At 39.0% G+C, this 16,841-nt stretch overlaps 1 protein-coding gene across 1 annotated transcript in view; it reads right to left on the bottom strand.

Annotated features, from left to right (window-relative positions):
- Window positions 1–16,841, bottom strand: part of LOC138805018 (WD repeat and FYVE domain-containing protein 2-like) — a 95,813-nt gene that overhangs the window by 30,252 nt on the left and 48,720 nt on the right. The window contains exon 5 of the mRNA XM_069989575.1: window positions 7,635–7,747. Coding sequence (XP_069845676.1) covers window positions 7,635–7,747 — 113 coding nt within the window. The remainder of the gene's footprint in view (window positions 1–7,634; window positions 7,748–16,841) is intronic.

Raw genomic sequence — 16,841 nt, 5'->3', positions numbered from 1 at the left:
CATCAATGGTAATCATCTGATAAATCCAACTCCTTGTGTAGTAAAAACAATTAACTTTTTCCATGTATATACTTGGGGATGTCAGAAATACTTGTTTTTATATTTAAAGAACATAAAATAACTTGTTAGAATCTGATACTTTCAAAATTTAGATTATCAATTTGTCTCAATGTTTAAAAGATTTTAGGAAAATTTCTCTCATATTTGTCCCAGAAGATTTTTTTAAATATTATTATAAAGGTAATGTACAGAGGGGTTACTGTTTCATAAGTCAGGTAATGAATACATTTCTTTTAGAGCAATGTTTCCCCTTCCTTCACTCTCTTCCATTTTGTCTCTCCTGTCCCTGCCCACAAGTTGTATAGTTCATTTTCAACATAGTTTCTACTGAGTACCATTGCTGCATTAGTTTACCCTTTGTCCTTCCATTTCTGTGCCCCTCCTTTTCCCCTGCAGAGACAGATAAGTAAACAAATAAGACAAAAAGAAAACAAACCTCTTGTTTCCATTTCCTAGAATTCATTTCAATAAGTATTATTTTATATGATTTTATATGATCAGAGGCACTGAGGCATTATGCCTTTGCGTTTCTCCCCTAAGAGTATCCTCTTCCTTTGGTTTCACTGTGTGTGAATGCCAAGAGTCCTGTATAATTTATCATGTCCCAGTGAATTTTAGATCGAACTTCCACATATGAGAAAAAAAAACATGAGCTGTTGGTCTCTCTGAGCTTGGCTTACCTAACTTACCCTTTGATACTTCAGATCATGCTTACTAGCTTCTCTACCCTCACATCTTTCTGCATGAACACATTTCTATTCATGGAAGAATGAACCTTGCCCAAATACCACTTACTTAGAGACAACTTTCTTCACTGCTTTTACCATTCTCTGCCTGATGCTTTATTTTTTCTTCCCCAAATGCATTGCTTGTCTGCTACTCTAATAGAATATCAGTTCTGGAAAGATCAGTGCTGGGGCTTAGTCACCACACTACCCTCATTCTATCACTGCACTGTCCCAACAGATTAGAAATCTGTTTGACAATAAACTTTGGGTTCTGTATCTTTGTATCTGAACATACAGTGCCTGGTATGCAGAAGGTATTCAACAAATGCTTACTCAACTAACCTGATCTACTGGATGACAGAGAAGAATAGGGGAACAATAAGCAAGTGAGCCTCTGGCTGAGAGGAGAGGAAGGAAGTGCTGCTGTTGAGAAGCACTGTCCCCATCGTCACAGTACTGGGTTTGAACTTGGAGTATCATGTTATCTAGGAAGGCACTTACTGCTTGGGTAACTTCCCCAACTGCCATTTTTTTTTTTTTTTGGGTCCAGTCATGGGGCCTGAACTCTGGGCCTGGGCGTTGTCCCTCAGCTCTTCAGCTCAAGGCTAGCGCTCTACCACTTGAGCCACAGCACCATTTCCGGCTTTTTACTTTTTGCTTATGTGGTGCTGAGGAATCGAACTCAGGGCCTCAGGCATGCAAGGCAAGCGCTCTACCACTGAGCCACCTTCCCAGCCCCCCAACTGCCATTTTTGCTTTTGTTATTTTTTTAATAGGGTTTTGATTTTTAGCTCAGTCTGGCATAGACCACAATCTGCTGTTAAGCTTCCTATCAAAGCTGTAGTGATAGTTGTTTAACAGTACACCCAGATTTTATTAGCAAACTCACTGTCCTTCTTTAGAGGACTCTATTACAGGCATGAAATACCATGCCAAATACCAAAATGTTAAAATAAGTTTTTGCAATTGCCTATATTATACACTCACAAATGTGATTGTTAATGGGTGGGGAATGATCTACAATAAGTATACATATTAACTTATTACACCTTTTCTTAACTTTTAAATATTGTCAAATTTTATAAGATAACCATCTTATTCATACTACTTTAATTCCTACTTCTTTTTTATTCCTATTTTAAAATTACAGGTGCAAGTTTGCTCTGTTGCCCAGCCTGGTCTCTAAATACTGGAACTCAAGTGATCTTCCTTAGGATCCTACTCAACCTCCTGGGTAATCCTGAGAGGGGATTTCAGTCCCATTCCTGTACATTTTTGATAGTTGGAAAGGAATTTCAAATGTGGAACTGGACCTGAGTCTAAACATTTTCAGAAATGTAATGCCTATTACCAAAATACTTAAGTGAACTAAAACTGAGACTTTTATAATGTATCTTGGAAAAGTAAAAGGCTGCATGGAGTTACACAGTCAAGATTGGAAACTGTAAGGTCTGCCTTTTTACCAGATTGTGCTCTGGCAATTTGCCAGGAGTGTGACATCACACTCTCTTGGGTAAGCTGGACAGTTTAACATGTGGCTAGAGGAGGGCCTGATTCAGTGCTAGGGCCAAAAGCCTTGAAAGTTTTGATGTGTCCGTCACTATATTCTGTTCTAGGTTGAAGTGAGGAGGGTGTGTAAGCATTATCTCTAGGCTCTCTCTCAAGTGCCATGAAATACCACTTTCCTTGGGAAGCTTCCCTGGTGAGTACACAAGGAGAGGCCCTTCTTCTTATCTGATTCCAAGCATTCTATGAGTGGGTCTGGGCTTCACTTACTACCTACATAGTGTCTTAGTGAATTACCTGTAATTATCGGCCTAATGCATGTGTTCTATGCTGGACTTCAAGGTGGGTGAGAGCAAGAATTACATTTGTCTCATTTACCTGTGCATCAGCAGCCACCACAGTAAGAGCAAACCAGGGTCAAAATTTTGATGGCAACCAACACAGATAGAACTCTGTGCAAGACTCTGTTGTAAACAAAACTTAAAAGTGATCGATGTAATTATTTGAATTTGTGTATTTGTACATAACTTCTTGGTTTTTTTTTTTTTTTTTTGTCAGTCATGGAGCTTAACCTCAGGGCCTGGATGCTGTCCCCTAAGCTTTTTTGCTCAAGGCTAATACTCTACCACTTTGAGCCACAGATCCACTTCTAGTTTTCTGGTAGTTAACTGTGGATAAGAATCTTGTGGCCCTCCTTCCCAGGCTGCCTTTGAACTACAATCCTCAGATCTCAGCTTCCTGAGTAGTTAGGATTACAGGCATGAGCTACCAGTGCCCAGCCTGTTTAGTAACTTTTGTTGTAGTTGTTATTATTCCTGTCAATTCTCTTAATAGCTAGTGAACAAGGTTGTGCTTAATTTTTCACTAATTCAATGTTTTGGCAGAATTTTATTCAAGCCCTTCTATTTCTAATATCTTCATGCTAATCAAATATTTTTGGGAAAAAAGATTCTACTGATGGTTCTTAATGTCCAATGGTCCAAATAAGATTGTTCAAGTCAGTTTATGACTTTCTGACACAAATACATTGTCATTTCTCCAGAAATAGCAAAGAATCGTGGTACTTGACATTTAGTTCCAGAAAGAAAACCAGCAGAGGGAGCATAAGAACATAAAACTAGTTTCCTAAATCTGTATGGATTAGAAAAGGTTGTTTTGGCCTCTGGACCTGACTATCAGGCCAAGCCTGATAGCCCCACATTTCTGCATGACCTTTCATACTTGCAAGATGTGTCTGCTCCTAAGTCAGAAATCTAGATTGTTAAAACTCCCTATTAGTTGTTTTTGTTTTTGGTGTCAGTCCTTAGGCTTGAACCTGGAACCTAGGTGCTGCCTCTGAGCGCGCGTGCGCGTGTGCGTGCGTGTGCGCGCGTGTGTGTGTGTGTGTGTGTGTGTGTGTGTGTGTGTGTCTTGGATTTTTGTTGTTGTTGTTGCTTAACTGGAGATAAGAATCTCACAGCCTTTCCTTGGCTGGCTTTGAACTGTGATCCTCAGATCTCAGCCTTCTGAGTAGCTAGGATTACAAGCATGAAGCACAGGCACTCAGAGCTCCAAGATTGCTCTTTCTTTTTTCTTTCTTTTTTTTTCCTGCTAAGCCATGTTCCCAGCCCTTCTAAGATTGCTCAATGAATCTAGTTTAACTTGAAAATTTTTGATCTTTAAAAAACCTCTTTCCCAGAATTCTATGTGGCTGAGTATGAGCCCTGCCAGGGTATAGAACAGGCCTTCTAGATAGGAAGAGTTCAACAATAGTCTGAGTCACCATGGAATCACTGAGTGTTCATACTATAGCCTTAAATGAATAAACTGTGCAGCAGCTAGATAAGTATTAGGCAAATGCTACTTTCTAGAATGATAATGAGTTGAATCCCTTACCTTATCTGAAGAACTCTTATTTCTTTTCTGGCTGTCTCTACACTGCCTCCCTTCTTTCACCCTCATGCTCAGTGTTCCAGCTCAGTATAGGGACCTTGCAGTGTCCAAGAGAGCCACACTTTTGCAAATCCCCATGCCTCTGAACTATGCTGTCTTCCTTTACCTGTACAAATCTCTGTACTTGTTTCCCATGAACTCGACAATTACTCATTCCCAAGGACTTCAGGTCAAGCAACATCTCCTCTAGGGAGCCTTTCCTACGTAACTCGTGCCTACTTCCAACTAAGTCACTTCTGTTCTTGGAAGTGCTTAGCACGTCATTTCTCTGTCTATGCTACTATGTGCTGTAATGATAGACTAGCTTGTGTCTCTCACTGGCTTGTGAGGAATTTGAGGACAATGACTATGCCTTTTATTTCTGTGACTGAGAGCTATGGCTGGGATTGACCTGGGAGAGCAGAGAGTTAAGGTAAGGAGAAGAGTATCCAGAGCAGACCTGGGGATTCAAAGAACCAACACCCTGAGGCATTAAAGGAAATGAGAGAGGATATTCATAGAAATGAATGAAAGGCTGAGACAGGAAGAAGGAACAGCCACAATGTAGAATGCTGCTGAAAGGTTAAGTATGATAAGGTGCAAAATATGTCGTGAGTCACCTCAGGGAGAGAAGCTCAAGTACAGCCACAGAGACAAACCAGACTGCAGGAGGCTGGGGGGAGATGGAAGGTGAAGATGGAAGTAGCTGGGGAAATTATATTCTTTAAGAAAGTATTGCTGTTTGCAACACACTGGATGAACCTTGAAAATGTTTCAAGGCTGAGTGAACTAAGCCATTCACAAATGGACAAGTGCTGTATGATTCCACTTACAGGAAGTACCTAGAATAGTCAGATCCTTATTCAGGAAGCAGAAGGGTGGATGCCAGGAACTGGGGGGAGTGGAAGAGAGTCACTGTCTAAATGTACAGAGTTGCAGTTGCCAAGATGAATAATGTTCTATGATGTTATATGATAGACAGTAGTAATGACCACAAAATATGAATGCATGGAATGCCCCACCAATGAGAACATTTAAAAATATATAAAACAGTAATCTTTTAACTAAGTACAGTTCACAATTTTTAAAAAAGAGACTCTGTTAAGAAAAGAAGATGAAATTGCAGTAACTGGACCTGGAATTGAGAAGGTTTTACAGTTTGTTTTCTTAACAAGGAGGCAAGAAACCTAAGCTCCTTACTAAATTGAGAAGAGCAAGAAAGTTAAGTGGAGAAAAAGGGAACTCATTTTGGTGTGTAGATCCTGAGGAGATTCAGCCTGGGGCCACAGGAAGGAAGGTTCCTGCACAGAGATGAGGAAAGGTAGAGAAAAACTTGGTTTGTTAGGGTAGGGTGAATACAGACTGAGAATTTTTTTTTTCCCCAAAGCTTCTGCTTTAGAAGGAGGAGCCTGGGGATAGGATAGGGAGGCAGATAGGGGAGCTTAGTGAAAGCTGTTTAGGGGACTGGTCAAAAGAGCACACTGAGCTCAGGTAGAGGGAAGATGAGGTGACTCTGTGCACCTAGATGGGAAATCACAATGCCGCAATGGTAATAGTGGCCTTCTCATAGAAGCAATGGTTTAATGTTGGTCTAAGTTTCAAAGAAATACACTTGCAGACCAAGAAGATAGTTTTAAAAAGAAGGTGGACAGAGTCTAAATCATGGCCCCCAAACTTGCTGAGAAGGTAGAACACTCTCAGTCAAAGAACTGACAGTGCTAGCTAGAAGCATGGTTGAAATAATGTACCCTTGGGTCAGGAAGTGAGTACAGCTGAGACACTAGGGAACAGTGGGTCAGAGGACCAGTCTTCACTATCAGAAAGAACAAGTGGAGAGTAGTAAAAGATTTAAGGAAATGAAAGGTGAGGTGACTCAAGTCCAAAGTGAAACAGAAGTTTAACATTTTTGAGGTGAGACAATTCTAGCTGCTACCCGAACCCTGGTTGGCCAGAATCTATGTGTCTACAAAAAGACAGCCAATGAAGGCAAGTATGGTGGTACATCCGTATAAACCAAGCAACCTGAAAGGTGGAAACAGGAGGATCACAGATCAAAGCTAGCCCCCAAATTATCAAAACTTTATCTCAAAAACAAGCTGGGGTGGAAATAGTGCTGTGGCTCAAGTGGTAGAGTGCTTGCCTTGAGCTGAAGAGCTGAGGGACAGTGCCCATGCCCAGAGTTCAGGCCCCACAATTGGGGGGAAAGCTGGATTATAGGGCTATAGATCCCAAAAGTTATCAAAACCCTATCTCAAAAAGAAGCTGGGTTATAGAGTTGTAGTGGTACACACCTGTGGTCCTAACTACTTGAGAGGTGGAGGTAGGAAGATCATGTTTTTGAAACCTTACCTGAAAAACAAAGTAAAAAAATGCAAAGGGACTGGGGCATGACTCAGGTGGTAGAGCACTTGATCCCAGTATGTGAAGGTGAGGGAGAAGGAACACACAGGAGAGTCAATGAGAAAAGACTGGAATCCTATCCATAAGGAAAGTTTCTATGCAATTTTCCTTGCAAAGTCACAGATAATTAAAGCGATGTTTTATGAATCTTTATCCTTGGACTTAATTTTCCCTTTACTGCATGTATCTTCTCCTTTAGGAACTCTCTTATGACTGGATTGGTACTATCCAGTTTCACAATCTCTTTCACCTACTGCTATTCTTATATGACATCCAAACTGAGCATTATTCCTGATCTATGCTAAACCATGGGTTAATCATTTGCAAGAACACAAGAGCCCAATAATGACCATGGCAACAAGCAGTGGCTCATTTCCTGGGGTCAACATTCTCTAAAGCCTATGCTACATCCTAAAAATGCTACTAAAGCATGAATCATCATCATCATCTATTCAAGTCTTTCAAAGACTAAAAATGACTGCTTTCTATCACCTTGCTTAAATGATCATGAAAAGATGAGAAACAAAATAAAACTCAGGTTATCAACTTCAGGACCCAGAAGCAAGGGAGAGATGAACATGTCCCTTTTGATGTTGTCTAGCTAGCCTTGATGACAGCATTTTTCTTGTCCAGTGATTTTTCTGGCAACACCATCTTTTCACTCTAAGCGTGGCCAGACAGACTGAAGCAGCTGTCCTTCCTTTCAGCCTTCTGGGGTCAGAGCAGTTGCCACAGAGTCTCAATCATCTCATTAATGCATGCCAACACTGGCTTTCTCAAATGTAATATGAAAGCTAAATCACCAACATTTTCAAAATAGATGCTTTCTCTTATTTGGATTATGGAGAAAAATTTTTGAGATAATCTCTTACTGAACTATTCTGAAATCATTTATGCATGTCCTGTTTCTTTGCCCAAGCACAGGTTGTGCTTTGCTATTTTCAAACCCTATCATGTGAACATCAGAATACACAGCGGGTGACAGCACACCATGAGGTCTGTACAGGATGATTTTGCTTTGACTCCTACCTGTGTGTCCTCTGAAGCTTGTGACCAGCATGCAGTTTTCTTGTTCCAGTTTGAGGATTGTTACTTGGCCTGAATGGTCACCAATAAACACATGTCGGGTTTCCACATCAAATCTGTCATGTAAGCATTAAGGAATGTTTCTCAAAATTGAAGGCATCAGGGAGCAGGAGGCCCATAGAGGGAGAAAAACAGACATAAATTTACCAAGAAATGTACAAATGACATGCTGAGGGAACCTGAAGACAGTGTTGAAAGACACAAAAGTGGACTTGACAAAATGAAGGTCATACTGTACCAGTGGGTCGTAGGACTCAATGTGTCAAAGATGCCACTTATTCGTATGTTACTTTATAAACTTGATATAACCTTAATGAAATGTCAGTGTGTTACTTTCCAGAGCTAGATAATGTTCATTACAAAGTTCATATAAAAAATAAGTAAAATACTTTGAAAATAAGAACAGAGGATAGAGGGTAGAGGAGTCAAAGCTACTATATATTTAAAATGATATAAAGGAGAATTTGAAGGTTTTTCTTTTTTTTTATGCAGGGAAGAAGGGTTAAATATACCCTAACGAAAATACTTTCTTACCGCATTTAATAAAAAAAGGATTTGCATTTTTAACTGGAAGCTGCCAGGGCATCAGGACTTGATGCCCCCATACTGCTAATTAATTCCCCAGTGTCTCTTCAGAAATGTATTAGCCCCATTCTCCTCTGGTGTAAATCCTGTGGTTACTTCTTACCAGGGGTTGATTCTTATCATCACTTAGCCACTTTCAATTTGCATTCACTAAAGGAATATTCTTTCTAATGTGAGAGTTGTGTGCTTTTTAAAATCTAAGTAATTTTTATTGTATCTTTTCCCCAGTATGAAAATCTTTTGTACTTTTTAACCTTAAACTGTGCTACTGCAGTTAATGATAGGGCTGTGGCTCTCCACCTTCTTTTTGATGATCTGCAGGGGAAGACTAAAACACCTTTATCTGGAATCCTCGATTTGGTAAATGTACCACAAGTCCAATCTGTTCAAATTGAGTCTCCATGCCTTTCATCAGGTGTTTATCTAGGGACTTCTTAATTATTGAAATATCTGTTATAAATGTAGTTCGTGATTATTCTCTTTAGAAGCAGAACTTGTTGAATGCACAGCCTATCATACTTCTTTAAAATGTGGTAATGGTACAAAAATAGATAAACAAACCAGTGAAACAGAATAGAAAGTCTAGAAACAGACCCACAAAGCATACAGAAATCTAGTACCTCTCTGGATAAAGGTAGCTTTTCAAAAAAGTAAGGAAAAGATACACTAAAAAATACATCGGCACAAACTACAGAGCTATTTCTGGGTGTGTGGGGGGAACCCAAGAAACAAATTCCAAATAAATTAGAAACTGCATGTAGGAAATAAAAATACACATTTCCTTTTAACTGTGGACTGGGAGAAGCTATACCTCAAAACCACAAACCAAAATACTATAATAAGCAAAATCAAAAGACAAACTAGAAAAATACTTACAACATATCACAAAGGCTCCAAATCCCTAATACAAAAAGAGCAACCAAGATGAGAAAGAACACAAGCCAAATACAAATGAAATAGTGCTGTGTATGATGAGTGAACCCAGCAGCTGACTGCTGCTCCCTTTTGCAAGGCTGCTTACAAAACTGGCATAGTATTTGGGATCCTGGATTTTGAGAGGGTTCCCATCTTAACTGGAAAGAATCATCTGTTGTAACTATACAAGTCATATAGCTTATGCTGAATACCTGCTTTGTGTCTGGAAGTTTGCAATCTTGGTATATGCCAGGTAGAAGCTGTCTATGTGACTTCTAGGCCCAGTTTCCTTTCCCCCTGTTTTGAAGAGGGCTCTTGTTATGTTTCCCAAGCTGGTCTGGAACTCACAATGGTCTACCTGAGTGCTGAAATTATGGGCATGTACCACCACATCCAGGTAGGCACAGAGTTTATCTAATGAGGTACTCTAGTAGACAGCACCTAGTCATCCTATTTTCAGAGATCTAGCCTAGCAAACGATATCATCAATAGCTATGCACTGTATATAACTAAAGTTGGAGAATAGGCCAACAGTTCAACAGGGGCTTTGCTGAATTAACTATATTACATCCTATAATAAAAGAGTAAGCAGCTTAAAATTCCAACAAAAGACCTTCATAGACTGACACGAAGTTTTTCTAGGATTCATTATTAAGTGGAAGAAAGAAGTCAAAGCATATGAGAGTATGCAAGCTATACTACCTTTGTTCGGGAGAGGGAGGGACATGAAATGTATGTGTGTGTGTGTGTGTGTGTGTGTGAGAGAGAGAGAGAGAGAGAGAGAGACAGAGAGAGAGAGAGAGAGAGAGAGAGAGAGAGAGAGAGAGAGAGAGAGAGAGAGAGAGAGAGAGAGAGAGAGAGAGAGAGAGAGAACAGTAATATTGAAAAAGGAATCATTTGTAAGGATTAGTGTCTGACAAAAATGGCCGCTCCTCATTATTTACCATAGCTAAGATATGGAACCAACCAGATGCCCCTCAGTAGATGAATGGATCAAGAAAATGTGATATAGGTATATATGTATATATATATATATATATATATGTATATATACACAATGGACTTCTATGCCTCCGTCAAAAAAAATGACATTGCCTCTTTTGTTAGGAAATGGAAAGACTTGGAAAAAAATTATATTAAGTTAAGTTAGCCAGGCCCAAAGAAACATAGGTCCCATGGTTTCCCTTGTTTGCAGTGACTAGTACATGTCTAGGACAAGCAGAATAGGTCAAAGGCTATGTACATACGACCATATGAAATAATGTTAAGCAAAATGTACCCCAAGACAGGGACACAAGAGGTTTTTTGTTTTGTTTTGTTTTTTTCTTGCTTGCTAGTGTTTTTAATGTACTTACGATACACTATGTGATTCTTTTGTTTCTATTGTATGTTCTTCCCCCATGGTATAACCCCATTTTCACTGGATTTGATGCTGGTGCTCTGCACCTTGTATATATAATTTTGTACTTTGGGGAGGGGAAGGGATATTGCAGAATGCTTAAATGAAGATGCAGGTTGACCCATTGTGACGATGAGATGTACAGGACACTATATTGAAAGTGAACTTTACAATGTCGGGGTAGGGGGGCGAGAGGAGTTGCAGAGGGAAGTGATGAGAGGGGGAAAATAAAGGAAGAGGTAACAATGCTCACTACGAAGTGTACTCATTACCCTATTCATATAACTGTAACCTCTCTGTACAACATTTTTACAATTAAAAAAATAGTTAAAAAAAAAAAAAAAGGCTGCTCCTGAGGAGGGAAAGATGGGTGAAGGGACAGTGATGGAAGTCAAGTTTCTCTCATTATAGTTTCTATTTTGGAAACTTGTAACTAGGTGGCATATTAAATCAAAAAAATTTAAAATTTTTATTGTTATTATGAAGGCAATGTACAGAGGGTTTACAGTTACATAAGACAGGTAAAGAGTACATTTCTTTTCAGACAAATGTTATAGAAAGTAAAGTAAAATGAATAAACCTATCAATGGATGACATAGTCACATAAATGAAAGAAACATTTCAAATGACTTTATAACACAACATTTTGATAGGGTAAGGTGATATACCAGCATTATGAAAATTAAGACAGAAGGACTGCTTGAGTCCAAGATTTCAAAACTAGCCTGGGCAGCAAAGCAAGACTCTACCTCAAAAAGAAAAAGAAAAAACAAAAAACAAAGGAACATTTTGAATATGTATCCTTGGTAGAAAATGTTGTACGGATAAAAGGAGTTCTAAAGAAATCTACATTTGGGGCTGGGAAGTTGGCTCAGTGGTAGAGCGCTTGCCTTGCATACCTGAGGCCCTGGGTTTGATTCCTCAGCACCACATAAGCGAAAAGAAAAAAGCCGGAAGTGGCACTGTGGCTCAAGTGGTAGAGCGCTAGCCTTGAGCTGAAGAGCTGAGGGACAACGCCCAGGCCCAGAGTTCAGGCCCCACAACCGGACCAAAAAAAGAAAAAAAGAAATCTAAATTTTTATTAATTATTATTAATGATTACAATATCACTTATTATTTTGAAGCATTTAAATATACCATAAAATATAGTAAATAAGGAGTTATATAAATGACTTAGAAACCAAGATTTTCTGTCCAAGATGAAAGAATCAAGTACAAAAAGGAAGTAAAAGACCTATACTAAATCTGAGTTAAAATATCTATTAACTGATAATATATTTGCTTAAAAAGTAACACACACACACACACACACTTCCTAGCTCCCTCTGAATAGTATTCTTCACTGAAAGAATAGTTGATTCCAGGACAGGTACAGAAAATGATCAACATGAGCTTGAGATCTGTTGTGCCAGAAAGCAAGGAAGGCACCATAGACTAATGGGCTCACAGTGAGCAGTTGAGAAGTGAGGGGCATTGAGGGAGGGGAGGGGAGCAGGGAGGCATTCGGATCAATGGTAAATATGTGGTAAATATGTCATTATGTATTTATTCAGACCCACAGAATATAAAAGGCCCAAGGGTGAGTTGTAACATAAACTACAACATGTCGATACATGATTATAGATAATAATAAATGGACCACTCTGCTGAGGGATGGGATGTATGGGAAATCTCTGTACTTGCTGGAAGTTTTACTGTGATTCTAAAACTGCTCCACAAAATAGTCTTTAAAAATAATTATAAAAACATGTAGAAGGCTAGAATATGGCTCAGAGTGGTTGTCTGTCATGTGTGAGGCGTTGGGTTTGATCTTCAGCCAACACACACACACACACACACACACACACACACACACACACACAGCCAACACACACACACACACACACACACACACACACACACACACACACACACACACACACACACACACACACACACACACACACACACACACACACACACACACACACACACACACACACACACACACACACACTGGAGCCAATATGATATGCTTCTTCCTAGCCAAAGAATGGACGATTTAACATTTAAAAAGATAACATTTATTAAAATATTAAACAGTTATTTTTAAAAACTGAAAACAAAATAGTTCATATTAGTGTTCAAAAAAGATTTCCGCCAATGTTGGAAATGATCTGTACAACTTGGGGGGTGTGGGGGTAGGGAAAGTAGGAAAAAAATGAGGGAAAGGGTAACAAGTTTGACAAGAAATGTGCTCATTACCTTGTTTATGTAACTGTAACCCCTCTGTATATCACCTTAACAAGAAAAAAAAAAAGAAAGAAAAGAAAAATATCTTAGCCAGATGCCAGTGGCTCATACCTATAATTCCAGCTATTCAGTAGGCTGAGATCTGAGGATCAAGATTTGAAGCCATTCAGGGCAGAAAAGTCAAGCCGAACTATGACTTAAGTATTAATATTTGAACATCAGCCCTGAGTGAAAAAGCTAAGGTACAGCACCAAGGCTCTGAATTTAAGCCCTAATACTAGTAAGAAAAAAATAAATGAATAAAACAAGCAAAAATGATCACCTTAAACATATCTTAATTATAAAGATAAAGATGAAATAGATGCAATCTCATAGTTTACACTTTTTACATCTGCAAATGAGTAATGGTATTCTCTAAAGAACATAAATTCAACAAAAACTAGAAGAAGGTTGAAATTAAGATGATAGTTAAGTACAACCTCAAACCGGAGAGGCTGACATTGTAAGTATGAAAGGAAAAAAACTGAGATAATCTTCACAGTTTTTCAATATTCTTTACCTGAGTGGGAGTAAATCTAAGAGATTATAGTTGGTGGGAAGACATTCTACTACAGAGGGTAGTTTTCCTAATATAAATAACACTTGCATCATTTTTTATGAAAAGATAATATGGTCAAACATGGTGAAATAACAGACACTGACAGGAAAAAAAAAAAAACAGAGAAAGTACTTGCAAATTTAAAGACTAAGAGGAAAAGAGAGGAACGCAAACATTGCCATTGTCTACCACCAAGCTTCCCTGGGACCTTTGGGAAAATGGAATTCTGTGGTATCCAGTTTGCAGATGACTAACTGAAACACTGTAATATCTAAGTTCTAATCCTGGCCTTACCAAATAATAGTTCTGTGACATCAAACAAATCACTTAATCTTTCTGGGGCTCTCTAAGCTTCACTGTGCCTTGGTTGTTACATTATGAAAATTGAAAATTAGGTTATTTCATATTGACAATACATTATTCTGATAGTGAATGAAATCAGGTAGGCAGAAGAACTTTTTAAACTCTCCAAGGGATGGAAGATGCAAGATAGTTTCTTCCTTTCCTTCACCCTTTCTCTTTATTTTCCTCATCATTATTGTTATTCTGCCTAATAGTATTATATCTCACTATTATTTGAAGCAGAGTTGTAGTTTAAAAATGATTGATGATTTGAAGTTATACACTGATAGCACAATTTTTAAACTGGTCAGTCTTGTGATTGCTCTACTTGAGTATTGGTTATTAAAAACTACCTATTTAGATGGGTACCAGTGGCTCACGCCTGTAATCCTTGCTACTCAGGAGTCTGAGATCTAAGGATTGCAGTTCAAAGCCAGCCTGGGCAGGCAAGGCCATGAAACTCTTATTCCCAATAAACCACCAGAAAACCACAAGTGGTGCTGTGGTTCAAGTGGTAAAACGCTTGCCTTGAGCTGAAGAGCTGAGAGACAGCACTCTGGCCCAGAGTTCAAGCCCCATGACCAAAAAACCCACAAAAAACCTATTTACTTCTCTACTTAGATGTCTGAATTAAATCTAATTACTTCTGTCACTTGTTGACTTGGATCAATGATTGAAGTGGAGGTAGGAAAGAATTACTTTATCTTTGGAGGTCTCTAGTACCACTAAGCTGTCTAATGTAAAATAGAAGTTATGATCTAATTCTCAATCTTTATATATTGTTTTCTCATTATACCTTCACAAATTAAGGGGAAAAATTCTTTTAAGAGTGAAGGGTTAGCTGAGTATGGTCATGCACACCTGTAATCTTAGCACTTGGGAAGCTGAGATAGGAAGGTTGAAAGTTTAAGGCCAGCCTCAAAACAACACCATGTCTCCCCAAAAACCAAAAGCAGAAGGTGGTAGGAAGAAAGGAAGGAGACATGAGAGGGTAGATGAGTAAATGTGTATTACTTAATGCTAGATTGAAAGGTGATTCCTAAAAGTGTAACAGGTTTTTTTTTACTTTTTTTAAAATAAGTTTTTTATTGTGAAAATACTGTACAGAGGAGTTACAATTACATGAGCAAGGTAATGAGTATATTTCTTATCAAGTATTGTTGCCTCCTCCTTTGTTTTTCCCCTACCCTCCAATCTCCACAACTACAACCTCCAGTTACCCACCCCCCTACACCCCCACACCCCCACTCCTCCACCCCTGCCTAAGTTGTAAAGTTTGTTTTTCGACATAGCATCTTGTTGCAATGGGTCAACCTGTAAACAATTTGTTTTTTCCCTTTCCCTCCCCAAATTATAACAACATCAAATACAGTGAAAACAGGGGTTATACCATGGGGGAGGGACATACAAAGCAGCAAAAATATCAAATAGTACCTTATAAATATGTTAGAAACAACAGCAAGAAAGAAAAAACCACTTGTGTCCTTATCTTGGGGTTTATTTCACTTAACATCATCTTATCTGAACTTTTCTGCTTGTCTCAGACATATACTAGTTATTGCAAATAAGGGAAACCATAGGACTTATGTTTCTTTGGGCCTGGCTTACTTCACTTAATATAATTTTTCCAAGTCTTTCCATTTCCTAACAAATGGGGAGATGTCATTCTTTCTGATGGAGGCATGGAATTCCATTGTGTATATATACCACATTTCATTGATCCATTCATCTACTAAGGGGCATCTGGGTTGGTTCCATATCTTAGCTATGGTAAATAATGCTGCAAGAAACATAGTTGTGCTGATAGCTTTAGTATGGTCTTGTTTGTGATCATTTGGGTAAATGCCCAAAAGTGGGAATGCTGGTACATAGGGAAGCTCTATGTGGAGTCTTTTGAGGAACCTCCATACTGCTTTCCAAAGTGGTTGAACAAGTTTACACTCCCACCAACACGGCAGTAGGGTTCCCTTCTGGCCACAGCCCCTCCAGCATCAGTTGTTATTAGAGTTCTTGATTATAGCCATTCTAACTGGAGTGAGATGGTATCTCAATGTTGTTTGGATTTGCATTTCTTTTATGGCAAGAGGTTGAGCGTTTCTTCATGTGTCTGATGCCCATTTTTATTTCCTCTTCAGAGAAGTTTCTCTTTAAGTCTTTAGCCCACTTATTTATTGGGCAGTTGTTACTTTGAGTTCCAAGGGGGGAGTCCAGTCGTGAGGCCTGAACTCTGGGCCTGGGCGCTGTCCCTCAGCTCTTCAGCTCAAGGCTAGCGCTCTACCACTTGAGCCACAGTGCCACTTCCAGCTTTTTTCTTTTTGCTTATGTGGTGCTAAGGAATCAAACCCAGGGCCTCATGCATGCAAGGCAAGCGCTCTACCACTGAGCCACCTTCCCAGCCCTCCAAGTATATTTTAGATATGAGACCCTTGTCTGTTGTACGGCTAGTGAATTCTTCTCCCAATAAATGGGCTTTCTGTTATCTTGCTAGCTATGTCCTTTGCCATGCAGAAGCTTTGCAACTTCATGCAACCCCATTTGTCCAACCTTTCTTTGATTTGTTGTGTTTCTAGGTCTTTAGTAAGAAAATTTCAGCCTGTGCCAAGGAGACCTAGGGTTTCTCCTATTCCTTCCTGTAATGTTTTCAGGGTGTCTGCTTTGACTGCAAGGTCTTTGATCCATTTGGGGTTGATTCTGGTGCAGGGTGATATATAAGGATCTAGTTTTCTACAAGTGATTAACCAATTTTGCCAGCACCATTCACTGAAGAGGCTGTCTTTCTTCCACTCTAATTTTTTAGCTCCCTTATCGAAGATTAGATGGCTAGAGATCTGTGGGTTCATTTCTGGGTTTTCAATTCTATTCCATTGTTCCTGAGGTCTTCTTGTGCCAGTACCAAGCTGTTTTGATTACTATGTCTTTGTAGTAGAGTTTGAAATTTGGTATTGATATTCCTCCAGCACTGTTCTTTCTGTTAAGGATTGTTTTTGCTATTCCGGGTCTTTTATTGTTCCATATGAATTTGTGCAATGCCTCTTCTATTTCCTTGAAGAATGAGGTTAGAATATTGATAGCCATCACA

Source organism: Dipodomys merriami, unplaced genomic scaffold (genome assembly GCF_024711535.1).
Source record: "Dipodomys merriami isolate MVZ:Mamm:240054 unplaced genomic scaffold, mDipMer1.0.p SCAF_380, whole genome shotgun sequence".
Taxonomy (NCBI): Eukaryota; Metazoa; Chordata; class Mammalia; order Rodentia; family Heteromyidae; genus Dipodomys; species Dipodomys merriami.
The sequence above is the reverse complement of the archived record's forward strand: the minus strand, read 5'-3'. Positions and strand labels throughout refer to the sequence as shown.